The 14810-nt window shown below is 38.4% G+C and overlaps 2 protein-coding genes across 3 annotated transcripts in view; one reads left to right on the forward strand and one right to left on the reverse strand.

The window, feature by feature from the left end:
- Positions 1 to 8581: 8581 nt before the first annotated feature.
- On the reverse strand, positions 8582 to 11509 carry LOC121889323 (dynactin subunit 6-like). Its single transcript, XM_042401188.1, has 7 exons — positions 11399 to 11509; positions 11066 to 11130; positions 10855 to 10960; positions 9914 to 10002; positions 9773 to 9820; positions 9193 to 9335; positions 8582 to 9091 (listed from the first exon to the last, which is right to left on the reverse strand). Exons 1-7 carry the CDS (start codon positions 11434 to 11436, stop codon positions 8993 to 8995), a joined length of 588 nt encoding a protein of 195 aa, XP_042257122.1. The 5' UTR covers positions 11437 to 11509; the 3' UTR covers positions 8582 to 8992.
- A 2908-nt stretch (positions 11510 to 14417) lies between these two features.
- LOC121888919 (zeta-sarcoglycan-like) overlaps positions 14418 to 14810 on the forward strand; it is a 44819-nt gene continuing 44426 nt past the window's right edge. For both annotated transcript variants that reach the window (XR_006093381.1, XM_042400512.1), the window contains exon 1: positions 14418 to 14779. Coding sequence is in view for 1 of the 2 variants with exons in the window: in XM_042400512.1 (XP_042256446.1) it covers positions 14741 to 14779 (39 nt within the window). In the remaining variant the exon portion in view is untranslated. The remainder of the gene's footprint in view (positions 14780 to 14810) is intronic.

Here is a 14810-nt window from a genome sequence, read left to right on the forward strand (position 1 = left end):
ATCAAAACAAAAAGCTGTAAACACAACCTTGACATGCCGGTGTTATCAACTTATAATGTTGATATAGCGACTGTGTTAGCAGCAACATTGGTATTCCTTTGGAGTTTGTGTCCACCTGAAAAATCATCATGTATCATTATAAATCATGTATTCACTCTCCTTTTAGCTCTGTTTTGCTCTCCACCAACTCTCAAGACAAATGCTAGCTAAAAGCTTCATATGGCTATTCACTGACTTAATCTGTCAGCTGTTTGAGTTTATCAGAGCTTCTTCTTTTTTTTTTTGCTGAAAAAGCAGACTTTGTCTGGAAATTATGTTGATGAGAGCAGTGAGAGTGAACCAAAACAGTAAAGTTATGGGGTGTAAAACCAAAACAATGAGCTGAAAGACACTAAAATGCTCCATAGAGCTGAAAGGAACTGCAGAGTTGGATGATAATTTTATGTGGCTTTGTCACTAGCAACCCCTTTCTCATTAAATGTAGTTATTTGATTGATTGTTAATATACAAATCTTGGTTAGAGCAGCTTTAGATATAGAAATATAGCATATACCGATTATAAACATATTCTTTAACTCCCCAACTTCCTCCAGATTGCTAAAACTAATCAAATTCCCTGAAAAAATACAGAAGACTTTATCATGTCCTCAGTGGTATCTATCGCCCGGAGTCAGCTGTTAGTTCATATTGATTGTCTTAAATACCTATTTAATAATTTTTTACCCTTTGTTGCTACATTGATCTTTTACACTTTTGCTGTTTACACTAAGACATACTAGCATCTACATTTTTTTTAATTTATTTATTTTCAATTTTGTAGTGTTTTGTATTTTTCGGACTGACAACGGAAAGTAGCTAGTAACTAACGCTGGCACAAAGTGTCTTTTCTCTTTGGGATTCATATTTTTCTACATGGTATGCCTGCAAAATACATGTATATAAAATCAATTGTTAGATTATTACACTGTCTCTTATAAATTATTAGTCTGAGCTAAGCCTGGTATGATGTGGCTGATAAATGACTCAAATTATAGAAAGTATAAAATTATTGATACCCTGATTAACATGACATGCAGGACCGATAACATATTAGAGAAGGTTTTGAAATTTAATGGTGAACCTCCTTCTCATACAAATGAATGTTCTTGTCTTTAATCATTGTATTGTTTGTAATATACTGGTTGCTTTCATAGGAATAATCCAGACATAGCTATGTTATGGAAAGTAATATGTCACTTACATGCACACATATGACGAGTCACTCATTTTTTTCTGTATTGTAACCTGACGACTGTTTAATCTTTAACCAAGCTGCATTATAGTAAATCAGTTTCCATCATAAATCTGGCATCACAAGATGTCTTGTTACCCAGTGAGGCATGCGCACTCAGGAGTATTTTCTCTTTCTTACTGTCTTGAAATGTAGCACTCAGCATAATTCATCATCTGTAAAGATGCACAGAGCAGTAGACACGGACACTTATCAACCTGACTGTTTAATACATTTCACGTGACTCTTGGTTTACTATTTCAAGACCCTGGAGTAGTTTTGTAGTTTCAGGCAAATAGTTCTCCTCAGACATCACAGCCTACATGTCTCCAGATTTGCAGTGGTATGTTGTGCATGTAAAGAGGTACTAGAGACAACACCTGCGCATTGCTCAAGATAGGAATATGATAACAAGTTGCACAAATCCACATTGAGCTCAGTCAAGACTATTTGATTTATGACCTTTGAGTGGGGAAAGAGCCTGGAGCTAAGGAAGTGATGTTTCAATAACAGGGGAGATGTGCAAACACTAAAAAGTTTACTGGCACGCCTATTATTGTCTGCAGCGCAGGGTGCAAAACAGCTTAAAAGCAGCGATCAGGTGACAAGGCAGCCTTGAACGCTCCCTCGTTTCAAAACATTTATTTTGAGCAACTGCCTCACTTTGTATTTCACGATGAAAAGTTCAAGAGCTGACAGTAGCTTGGTAGTGGGGACTTTGACTATATGTTGCATGACATTTATTGCACAGGACAGAAGCTCGCATTTTGTGACAGCCAGTGCAGAAAACAGAGCGAGTCGTTTTTGCTGAACTTGCACCTCAAAAGCAACAAAAGAAGGAAAAACAGTCATTGTGGATCGGTCTTAGAGATTTCTGCTCTTTCCCCTCCCCGATCATGTCTATATCAATTACACTGCATCTGAAGCATACACAATGAAGAAGGGACATGGCAGATTCTTTTATGTTGATGAGGAGCAGTTGGGGATGAGGAGAGAGGGAGGAGGGTCTCAGAGTCTTCGAAGCAGATAAAAATGGAAATGCTCCCCTTGCTGCTCAACACCCCTGTATCAAAGCTTCCTGCCGGAGTCTGGGGAGCATGGAGGGGGAGGAGAGGTAGGAAGGAGGAGGAGAGGATAGGAGTTGCGGGGAGAGGGGGAGATGTCCCAGCTGTGTTTGACAGGTCTCAGGGCAGAGCTGTGTGGTCTGATGCTCGGAGAGGGAGGGTGGTCCCCCACAAAACACACACACACACACATACACGCACAGAGGGTGGGGAGGGGGGAGCAGCTAGGAGACAGTCTGGTCACGGTGTCCTGGGTAACATGTCAGCAAGCTTTGACATGGTCCAGCCTTACATGAAGATATCTCTGTGTTATCAAAGAGAGCGCTAGTTTAAGGAAATGCAACACTATCAGCAACACTGGTAGAAGCCTTGTAGCTAGCTTTAGCTCGAGTTGACAGGGAGACAAAAGAGAGCATGCATGTTAATCACACGTAATAGAAAAGAATAGTTTGATATTTTCATTCTTGTTAAGAGTCAGGTGAGAAGTCAAAGCTCTCATGTCTCTATGCTAAACATGAAGCTACCACCAGAAGCCAGTTAGCTTAGCTTACAGTAGCACAAAGACTGGAAACAGGGAGAAAGAGCTAGCCTGGCTCTGTCCAAAGGTTTAAAAAAAAAGTCTATGATCACCTCACACAGTAATTAACACATCATAAATCTTGTTTGCTTAATCCATACAAAGTGTAAAAAAAAGTCACAGTGAGGTTGCAAAGAAATAGTCAAGCACAAAACTCACTGTAAAACCTCAACGTGTCATTTTTAGAGGTGTAAATTACAAATCACTTTGCTAATTCATTTTTTTTTTGTTAAGTTCAGTTCAAAGATTCGTAGCCACTGACTATGCAGTTCATCATTCACTCTTTTTCTAAACAATAACTTCATCATTGTAAGTGAAGGCATCCATGCTACCATAACACTGATACTAAATGTCCTCATTTCAGTAGTAAGTTCAGTCTGTTACGTTTAGTATAGTACAAAACTAGGTCTATGCAAACACTGTTTATCAGGTCAATAGTTCAGAAATCAACCATTTGCAGCAGAGATATGACATCATGATTTTTTCTGTGGCTTTTGCAGTATTTTAATAAGCTTTTAATGACAAAGTGATGTACTGTGTATGAAGGGGAGCACAGCTGCTAAAAGTTACTGATTCAGTCAGTGACAATGGTGATTCATTATGACGGTTCAGTTTGAAGATTTGGAATTAAAGGTTTGATCGTACATGTACTGAACACCATGCAGACATTTTGACACTTCGGTTTTCGTACAGATTTAATAAATTAATTAATTTAGAGGTGCTGGAGGGCTGGTTTTTGTTGCCTTTGGACAGAGCCAGCTCCCTGTTTCCAGACTTTATGCTAAGCTAAGATAACCAACTGCTGGCTTTATAGCCTCATACTTACCATACAGACATGAGAGTGGTAATGATCTCATCTAACTCTCAGCAAGAAAGCGTATTACCAAAATTACTAACTATTGCTTTGAGAACAAGACATCTTTTTTCACAGATAACTATCTCAATTATATTCCAAGAACCTCTGCAGAAACAAAGGCAGGATTGAAGATTGAGACATAAATCAGATTATCCAATATTGTCTTCTGGATCACTGACTCATAGCTAAAAGGCCAGCTTGATATGAGCACCAAAACAAGAATCTATCATGACACAATGCCGATGTATTGACCAGTAGTGGGGTCCCTGAGGGGGGACCCCTGTGGATCTAGCAGTCCACTCAGTCGGCAGTCAGGTGTCTCAAAGATTTGTTGCGTCATTTCTTTTTCCATTTACACTCTTTCTTTGCATTCCTGCAACTCAGAAGCAAAGCAAACTCCTCATCACTGTGCTTTACGGTTATTAACTTCCTCCAAAACAGCCCCCGCAAAAAAGAGAGGGGAGAACAATGTTGCAATGTATCTAGAGGTCATCTGTAAAAAAAAACAAGCAGGCCGGACAGCAGCTCTGGGTTTGGCAGAGCAACAGACTTCACCCTTTTGAATGATGTCGGGTAAGTGGCTCTCATTGGGCTGAAAGCCAGGCCATTCCATTCCTTTGACTTACTGATACGTAGCTTTCCTCCCCTATGCTTAGTGCCCTTTGATCTTTCTGTAAGATCACTAATGAGCAATTTGTGGTCAGATTGACCCAACCTAATTGGCCATGAGAGGCCTGGTGCTTTGTTTTAGTTTGCTCAGTCTTTTTCAGTGGCTTCCTCGCAACTAACGCTCTGTTTATTCAACCCCTGTGTGACATAACGATCACGTTAAATGGATTACTTTTTGAAGTTTGTTTTTAATAGTTGCTGTTTTTCTTCCTTCCCATGATTTCAAGTGGTGTCTGTGCAGTTGGCAGAGTTTCCTGCCTTTAGGTGCCAATAAATTCTTCAACATTATAAAACAAGAAGAGATTGAAGTCACTCTTGTAACTGTGAGGTTGTACTCACAGTTCTTGAACTAAATGCTAATGTCAGCATGCTGACATGCTCACAATAACAATGCTAATGAGTGGATATTTAGCAGGTATGTTATGTTTATTACATTCACCATCTTAGTTGTGCATGTTAGCTTGATAACATTCGCTAAATAGTACTAAACACAAACATCTTGCCTTACAACCTTACTGTAAGTCTTCTTGTTTGGGACATCTTTGTTAGCTGGAACTGCAGTTGATATCAGGTCAGGTTTAAAGGACACTCAAAAAAAAAAAAAGGTCAAAATCAAAGCAACAGACTAAAAGTCAGGAGATCTCTGCTCCTGACTTTTAGTCCCTGTATAGGCCAATAACATTAAATCCTATGTTTCCCATAATGCAATAATCTCTTTCGTTATACCTTCCCTGCCTGGTAAATGCCCACTTCTTTCAAACTCAACATCCTAAATTTGTTGCTATAAGCCTCAAACCTAATCTGCAATAACCCCGATGACATCATCAAGGTAACTTTCTCAGATGATAGTAAGACCCCTTCAGAGTCACAGCACAGGTTAAGAAGTACTCCTCACGACTAGTAAACTGAACTTCATGTGTAAAATATTTTAAATGCCTCTTTAATATTTCACAAAGTCCAAAAAGTTAGCAAGTCTTTCAGCACACATTGCAGAATGATGAGTAACATGCAAACTAGACCCAGACAAGTTTGTAATTCTTAATGACAGATATTGGCAGATGTCTGTAGAAAAATATGGAGAAAAATATGAAATATGGGTTTGAGTAAAATCTGCATTATCATGAGTTGTTGTTGTTCGTCATCACACTTCCTGCGCTGGACTGGCTCTGACAAAGAGAATGTGAGAGCTCTTGTGATTAAGTGTGTTACATTACTGAGTAGTGAGGTAGAACTTGAGTTTTTCCTCAAGGGCACGGTAGGGGTTGTTGAGCACCACTGTGTGTTAAACTTGACAAGCCATGAGACTGAAACCTGCTCTGAACAAAAACAAGCTTTACTCATCAAACCATCTTCCTGTCTTCTAATATATGGGAATGTCCAGAAACACGAGAAAGAGGAACAGGTCTGTGTCATTATACTGTACTATAAGCTTTCATGGTTCAGTGGGCAGAGGAAGGGTTGAGTAGAGCGCAGAGACCACGCTAAGTATGTCTCCTAGGCTTGAATTCCCAAATGTTGACACAAGTAGACGTAATGGACTACACTGTTACCTTTGAATGCTGTTGAGTGGTTCTAAAATGTCTTTAAATAGGTCAAAGGGAAGTACATAAACTCATATCTTTTCTTTGTTGTGCAGTGGAACCAATAAAAGGTTAAACTAAAACTAGGTCCTGAGGTCCTTTTTCTTTCCTGCTGTCTTTAATCTTAACTGAACAATGTGTGTGTGTGTAAAACAAATGTTCATTTACTGTGTCTGCAGATAGCTTTGTGTGCTGCTGAAACAATGTGATGAAATTTCACTACAATTAAGAGTCAAAATACATTGTTATTTTTAGTATGACTTTTCTCCTTTTGTCACATATTGTAATCGTCTTATAATTTTTTTGTGTTTGTGAAGTTGTCATTTTATGTTGGGTAATGCTGTACATGCACATATTATGCCATCTATTTATATATATTTTAATGGCATTTATCGCTAAAATGCCTATGACTTTATTACAATTACCACATACACTCATACAATAGAAAGGTAGAATGCTCTGCAAAAAAACTGTCAGCAATAGTAGTGGCTCTGCACAGTGAAAGCTAACGTCAGCATGTTAACATTCCCACAATAACAATGCTAACATGCTGATGTTTAGAAACCACAAAGCCACAGCTATCGACCTCATGGTGGCGCTAGAGTAAACATTCATCAGGACAAATCATCTGGGGGGTCATAATTTTCTGAACAAAACTGGCAATCCATCTAGTTGCTGCTGAGACATTTCAATCTGGACCAAAGTCGTGGACAGTCTGAACGATCGACACCGCCATCTGTACTGCCACGCCGCTAGCATGGCTAAAAAGGCATGACAGCCAGTGGGTTTGGTTCCCGGTTGCGATGAAACTAATTATTTCTGTGGGAATGCAATGGAAATCACTGTGGCCTATAGGTCACATTTCACTTTTCAAAGGTGGAGTGGAGCTGGATGCAAAGGTCAGCTGTCAGAAAGCCTTTATCCTACCAAACCAACTGGTGGCCTGTTTGAACATGACTGACTGGACTCGACTTCACCAAGACTTGAACTGCATGTGCTGCTGTAAACACAAGACCATTACAGTGCATCAAAGAACAAGAAGTGATGTATTTTTTTCAGTTTTTCTAGTGAAATCTCATAGTTATATAAAAGAAATGTGAGTACAGCAACCTCCTCAGCAGCCAGTGCTGCATTACAAACTAAAATCTCATGCATTTGTCTTTGTTTATGATAAGATATTATTGACTTTTCAAAGAATGCTGCATATTGTAGTGAAGGTGGAGTATTGACTTGAGATAATCATATGAAAAGAAAAGCAAATACCACTGTATTTTCACAAAAGTCTGCTTTAACAATCTAGTGGAAGCTGGATAATTCAGTTTCACAACAGTACAGTAAGGGAGAGGTATAAATAACTGCTTCCAAATATAGAACAACATTTGAACTTCCTCTCAAATTCCTGCCATGCGTTGCTATCATCATAGCCATTTTGCCTCTATAAAAACCCTCCACAGATTAAAAGGCCACACTTGCCCCCCATGAGGTCCTTGTCACTCTGTGCCCAGCATCTGTCTTCCTTGTCATATTAAAGTAAACTGACGCTTTGGCAACACCCCAAAATAAAATAGATGGTAGCAGAAAAAAAAAAAAAGAAAGAAGTGAGAACGGAAAGGAGCCTAGACGTGGCCCCGGCTGCACTCCACTGCTGAAATAATTAGCCCCTGGTTGATGTGGACTCCTCGTGGGACTCCACCGTGACATGTTCAAATGAGTATTGGCAGTGTGTGACACCAGCTGTGGGCCTCCAACAGGGAGCTGCTGCACTGTGCAGCGAGCGCCATGCCCACCGAGCACGACACAAACCCTTAAACTCTTGACGAGCAGGAGCAGCGGCCTTGAGCTTGTTTTACAGCAAGGAGACAACTGTGAAATGTGTCATTTGAACTTTTTTTTTTATGTCAGGTGTGTCAGGCGGTGATACGTTATCGATCCTCCACCACACACACACACACACACACACACACACACACTTACATCCACACCCAGATCTGTAAGGCTGTGGCGCAGATGGGAGCACCACCCAAGGGGCTCAGTGAAACAGACACGAGGAGAAGGGGGGAGGGGGGAGGTGAGGGGGCACTGGGCATTATTCAGACCCATCCTGCAGTAGAAATGCAAGTTGCAACCACACCCATGTCAATTACAATACACCACACTCTGTGTGGAATTCCCACTGAACCCATGGCACCAATTTGGCAACCCCTGGTGGGAGGGCGCAGGACTGGCAACCCACCGAATCCAAGATGGGGACTACCACGCCCATAGCTTTTGTTTAGGCATGACTTTTGCTCAATAATTGCACTTTTTGAATGTTAAATCAGCTTATAGTCACAGTCATACAGCACTATAGTGCATGTACGGACTATTTTAAAACATGACCTTGATTTTCTGCATATTTCAAGTACAAAAACATGATAATATAGATATTTATAGCTGTATTATTAATAAATACTATTTTAATTGGATATTTTTTAAATCACCTGATGACAAAGCCTTAAGAGCAGCCAGGCTGTTCAAACAGTTGCTCAATAGTTCCTCCTTGTGGTCAGAAAATTACAAGACAACAAGCTTAAAAGCATTTTTTTATTGGAATCTTTATCTTCTGTCTTTATATTATCTCTTTATAGTGCAGTCTATTATAAATATAGATGAAAATCATTGATTAACATGAACATGGCACAGGGAATTTACCATTTCAGGGCCAAAATATATCATAAATAGTGTTGAAATGAAAGCAAAAGTGCAAATAGTACCAGGAATAGTCACATATGTTGAGGAATGATGTCATGCCTCATATGCAGGATGAAATGTAGTGTGTCTGATGGTCATTTTCAGTGCTAGAGGTAATCTATTAGGCATTAGGGAACTACACTAGAGTGGCCACAAGTGCAAGTTGAGGGAAATGTACGAGCTTCAGATGTGTGTGCAGATGCTTTCGGCTGCAGGAGGTTTTACTCCTCTGGATCCAGATCTGTGTTAGTTTCTCACAGGCGTGCCGCTTCCCTTCGCCGTCTTCTTCATGTGATGGTAGTTGGGCAGAATCTTCATGAGGAAGTCGAGCTGCAGAGTCTGAGGCTATAAGACAAAACCCATCACCGGTTAGACACATATCTGCAAACAAAGTCGGCAAAACCTGTGTGTCTCGCAGGCATCGACAAGCATCGGTGGAGACTGACCTGTGGCTTTTCGCTCTGCACACGGCGGATGCAGTTTGAACCGTACACAACTGTGTTCTCGGGCACGACCTCGCACGTGTTGACCTGGCAGCACGCGCCGATGATGCATCCGCTGCTCAGGATCACGTTTCTCCCAAGATCAGCTTGGAATCAATATGAGCAAAGAGATATATTTTTGTAAAAAGTACACTATAGGAGTATAAGAATCAGGGTTGGGTGACATGATGATATATACACTGTGAGATAATAAAAATGTATCTACCTTGCTTTATCATGTATACTGTAATATCTAATCATTGAATATCTCTGGGTGTATTTACATGATTTTTACAATAATATAATCGCATACCTTGATTTGTGAGGTTTTAGATTTGCTGTATTAGCAAAAAACAAACATTCCTGACTGCTTGCTTTATCAATAAACAGTTTCTTAATGCCCTTCCCCCAAAAAAAAGAGTGCTATGTTTTGATATATATCAATATGAAGATATAAAATGACATAAGACATGTGATGTGATAGAAGATTTTATCAGTTTCGTACACTCCTCATAGGAGTGCATGAAATAATTACACTGCTTACCTTTGGACTCAATCACATTGTTGTCTCCAATTTTCAAAGCCTGAGAGACTGTGGTAGAATTATTAAGGATTTCAACCAATTAATTAGCATTTACAAACAACTAATAGTCACCACAGACTTCCATGTATCTATAAAGGATACCACATCCAACTTCAAACACATTGTTGGTCCCAATAGTCATCGTTTTTGGCTCAACTCCTTCTGTGTCTGGCATGATGTTCTCTGGATAACTAGAAAACATATCAATAAGCAGTGGAAAGTAACAATGTACATTTACTCGAGCATTGTGGTTAAGTACAGTTTCGAAGTACTTACTTGAGTGTTTCCATTTTATGTTACTTTATACTTCCACTCCACTACACATTGTTAAAGATGAAACCAGTGGTTTCCAAACTTTTTGACTTTTGACGTCTTACAAAATGCAGTGTGTAGTCGGGGTCACATTTCAGATGTCTATGAGTTGTTAACAGCTGCACCAAATAGTGATTTTTACCTCTAAACTTCTCACATAGTTTCATTTCAATAAATGTTCAAATGATCCAATATTTCACCAAAAATCAAAGATTAGAGAAAAAGTCCAAAAACTGAAACAGATTTGTGTATCAGAACTTTGTTTTTTCTTCTTTCCTCTCCCATTAATCATCTCACGACCTCTCAGATTTATCTGGTGACCCTTTGGAGGGGCCTGACCCCTAGGTTGGGAATCACTGGACTAAACTAACTAACTGTATATAAAGTAGTTGAAACTAACTCCACCTCCAGCAGCTACAACAGTAACATGCTGCTCTAACACTGATGCTTCAGTGTTAATAATCTAATGATGTCATATATAATAATATATCAGTCTACTACACTACTTTTACTGCATTCCTTTAAATACATCAAGCTGATAATACTTATGTACTTTTACTTAAGTAGGATTTTTCATGCAGGACTGTTACTTGTAATGGAGTATTTTTACATAGTGGTATCAGTACTTTTACTTAAGTAAAGGATCTGAACACTTCTTTCACCACTGTCGATGAGATGAGATGAAACTGTAATGATCAAATAGGGACATTATGTTGTAAAACACACTCTACCTGTTAATGATAAGCGCCTGCTCCTCTATCAGATTGCCTTCTCCTATGATAATAGGCCCTGCCTCTGCTATGATCCGTGCTTTGGGGTGGACAACTGTTCTAGCCCCTGTAAAAAAATAAATAAACAAATAAAAATAAAAGGTTAACATTTTGTACAGTGTCTCATCTTGTTGGAGCATACAGCAGCTGGATAAAATGCCTCATTTCTCACCAATGGTCACATCTCCTCTTATTTCACTCTCAACGCACACAACAGCTCCAGCTGCAATTTTAGCACTGCAAGAACACAGAAAATACATCAAACATTCAACTTAATGATGGGCTGTAACCACGCAGAATATAACAGATAATGCACATAATTAAGTTATTACACTGTCAGTGTCTCAATAATGACTGTCAAACACAATAGCCTATTAGGGTGTCGCCATCAGTGATTTGGCAAGATTATTAAAAGAGGAAACGACGTTTTTCTTTCCTGACAGCTAAAATTGTTATAAAATCATCCGTAATTTAAAGGTGGTAACGCTGATTAAATGTTATCTACCTTTTCTGTGCCGTGATCTGCTTGTTAGCGTCTGACATCCTTGCGACGATAAATTATTGTATCCACAATCGATTATTAATCCTGGATCAGAGCTGGAGCTCAGGGTTGATTGCGTTTGTCTGAAAACATCAGCCTTGAAACTTTGCTGCCCTCTACTTTATTTTTAATGATACTGCAACATGTTTTATATTTTTTTTTATGATGCATATCTTTAAAATTCATAAGCTTATATACTATATATCACTTTAATAGTTTTTGCAAACCACAAAAAGTAGACTTTTCCTGTTTGTTTGTTTTTTTTGTTTTCAATCTATTGTTCTGTCATTATCATTATTCTGTTTATGTTATTTACTACAAAAATGATTCTATTAGTAGCCTTCACATAATCATGAAAAAACGATTGCATCAGTTTATGTTGTAGTCTGTAGAAAAGAATCTATTTCCTGTGACTTCTTTCATTGTGTCGACTCCTTCATGTTCTATAATATGTAAGAATTCAGTGTTTCCACAATTTAACAATGATGCACATCTTTTACTCTTGTTATTGCAGTATCACAGTGTCTCCTGCAGGGTGCAACAACTACCTATGAATGCCAACAGTTCAATTTTATGTATGTGCTTATTGGAGCAATATCATAAGGATTTAATATTCCTCTAGAAACTTCCAATATATATATATGTATATATATATAATTCACTATAGTATTATTATATATTAATATATAATTATGTTATTTTAATTATATTAATTAATTATAAGTATAAAAAAAATCGATTATTTTCTTTTTATGATTTTCAAATGAACCTGTATAGTGTCATGAAATAGAAGTCAGTCAGAGTGAGAGATGTGTTAATGGTGGTAAATTGTGTCTCCTGCAGCAGCTGAATGTATGAACCCCACTGCCCGTTAAGTGGGATTTGATTTCTGTCAAGTCAACTGTAGTTTACCGTAATATAACCGGAAATTGATACATATCCTGTTTTCTGAATAAAATGTAGGCTTTACTTTCCAATATATGAAAATCAACTCAAAAAGTCCCATTCACATGCTCCCCTTCCTATTCACTGCTGATACGGGTTCGAATATGTTTTATTTTTTACGTTGTCATTTCAAAACACGGTATTATTCATTTATTGTGTTTGATTCAATAAATCTGAATGAAAAGTCTCATAATACTTGACCTGTGGCCATTAAATCAGACCACTCAGAGACTGTAGATACTTTCTGTTTCTCAAAGACTTGTAATGCCGCTTAAAAATATTCTTCTTCATTACATTCAGAAAGAGCACAACATTTCAAGCCCAGATTGGCTCTTCGTCAGATACAGAGGCAAAGTGGGCAATTTGTTTGTGCTAATTTGATGGAAAATTTGATTGGGAACATGCACTAAAGCACTGAATTGACATGATGGGTCATGCATTGACATGGGTCTTGCTTTATTACCTTATCATGAGGCCATGGCTTAAAGAAGTGCCCTATTTTAAAATCTATTGTAGTTTGGTGCTTATATGCTGCATACTTCTAAGTTAATTTATGTTTAATCAAATTAGCACATAGCAAACATATGGCCTGTAGAGTTCCAGTACAGAAGAACTGAACAATCTGTGCAGAGAAGGGAAGGAATGAGTCCCAGCAGTGGATTCTGCCCCAGGCCACAGTCCCCTGAAATTGCGAAGCTTATTTGGCCACTAAGCTCCAAAATCATTCAAGCTTAGAGGTGAAATAAATTCATGCCTATGACCATTTCTATGTAGCTCTTACTTTTAGATTGTCCTCTTTAAGCTGGGTCATTGAGACATCTGAACATTTAAGGGAAATATTACAAAAAGTATAGTCTTTATAGTGTGTCTTTTAGTGTCAAAACATGTACATGTAATAAAATGTTGTGTTTTTCGTAAATGTTTCTAGTGCTCAGTGATTGTGATGAACTCAAGTAACTTGTTGATGATGTCACTGATTGTTGATTAGCACCAGGTGTGAAATATGTACATATATGGCTGTATCTGACACTTTATTGTATTAAATTTTCCTTGAGAAAGAAGTGCAGTCTAAAAATGCATTATATAATAAAATCAGTGAAGGTTAGTGTGGGGTCATCTCCCTTTCAATATAAATTCACTGAGCTTATTAGGAACACCTGTGCAATCTAATATCAAGTCAAGTCAAGTTTATTTATATAACATTCCTCCATGAACAAGCACTTGGCGACAGCAGCAATGAAAAACTCCCCTTTAACGGGAAGAAACCTCAAGCAGAACCGGGCTCTCGGTGGGTGGCCATCTGCCTTGATTGGTTGGGTTTAGAGAGAAAGAAAGAGGGCGAGGGAGAGGGGAGAGAGACACACAGAGATGCACAGCAACAACAATAATAACAATAACAAAAATAATAATAATATAAATATGACTAATAATAATAGTAGTAGCAGTGAACATCAAGCTGGACCAGGGGGACAGCAGGCAGTCCACAACCGAAGGTCAACACCTGCGAGACAAGAAAGCACAAAACTCCGGGAAAGATGCCAACCCAATACAACAGCTCTGCCATAATTTCTACTATCATGAAGTTTATAACTTGTTAATGATGATTATGTATCAGTACCAGGTGTGGGTGGTGGTGATACACTGGAGTGAACTATATTTAACAGTGTTCCTAATATTTTGCCCCACCTGGGCAAAATGAAGGATCTCAAAAATTAACAAAAAGTAGAATCTTCACCTTTCTGACAATGTCAACAAAAACTGAAAATGCATAAGCTTCATAAAAGGAGAATTGATGGCAGAGATGATGTATTGGTGTGCACAGGTTGCACAAGTGTTCCTAAAAAAGTGCCATTGCCATGACAACAACAGTATAAACAAAAATATAAAATACACTGTATAAAAAATAAGAGAAAAAAAACAAACAAGGAAGTACAACGTTCTCATTATTTTCTCCTTTGCATTTGTCCTAAAGAATCTACAATGCTTCAACAAATGTACAAATGAACTTCATTTTTTAAAAATCTCTACACCGGAAGCGTCGCACCTCAATCCGTGTGGCTTGACGGTGGTTGAGTTTTGAAGGAGAGCGAATCGTCTGGGCTCCTTGAACCAAAAGTGATCCCGCGATTCTTAATTAGACTGTAGTCTGTCTGAACAGCAGCTCCAGAATGCGTCTTAAAATATACTGAATATATAGTTAGAGAATATTTAAAAATAATAATAATAACTGGACGGAAACATTGGACGTGATTGTTTGCAGCTGTCTCGCGCAGCGGGGCTGAATTTCGTGCGTTTACCTTTTTTTCTTTTTTTTTAATGAACTTTGTGGAAATATGTAACTGTGACAAATGAGATTGTAACATGGAGCAGTCGGCTACTCTCGACATAGAGACGCTAAAGGTAAGCATATAATCACGCAAAAATGTTTAAA

Source organism: Thunnus maccoyii, chromosome 22, assembly GCF_910596095.1.
Source record: "Thunnus maccoyii chromosome 22, fThuMac1.1, whole genome shotgun sequence".
Lineage (NCBI taxonomy): Eukaryota > Metazoa > Chordata > Actinopteri > Scombriformes > Scombridae > Thunnus > Thunnus maccoyii.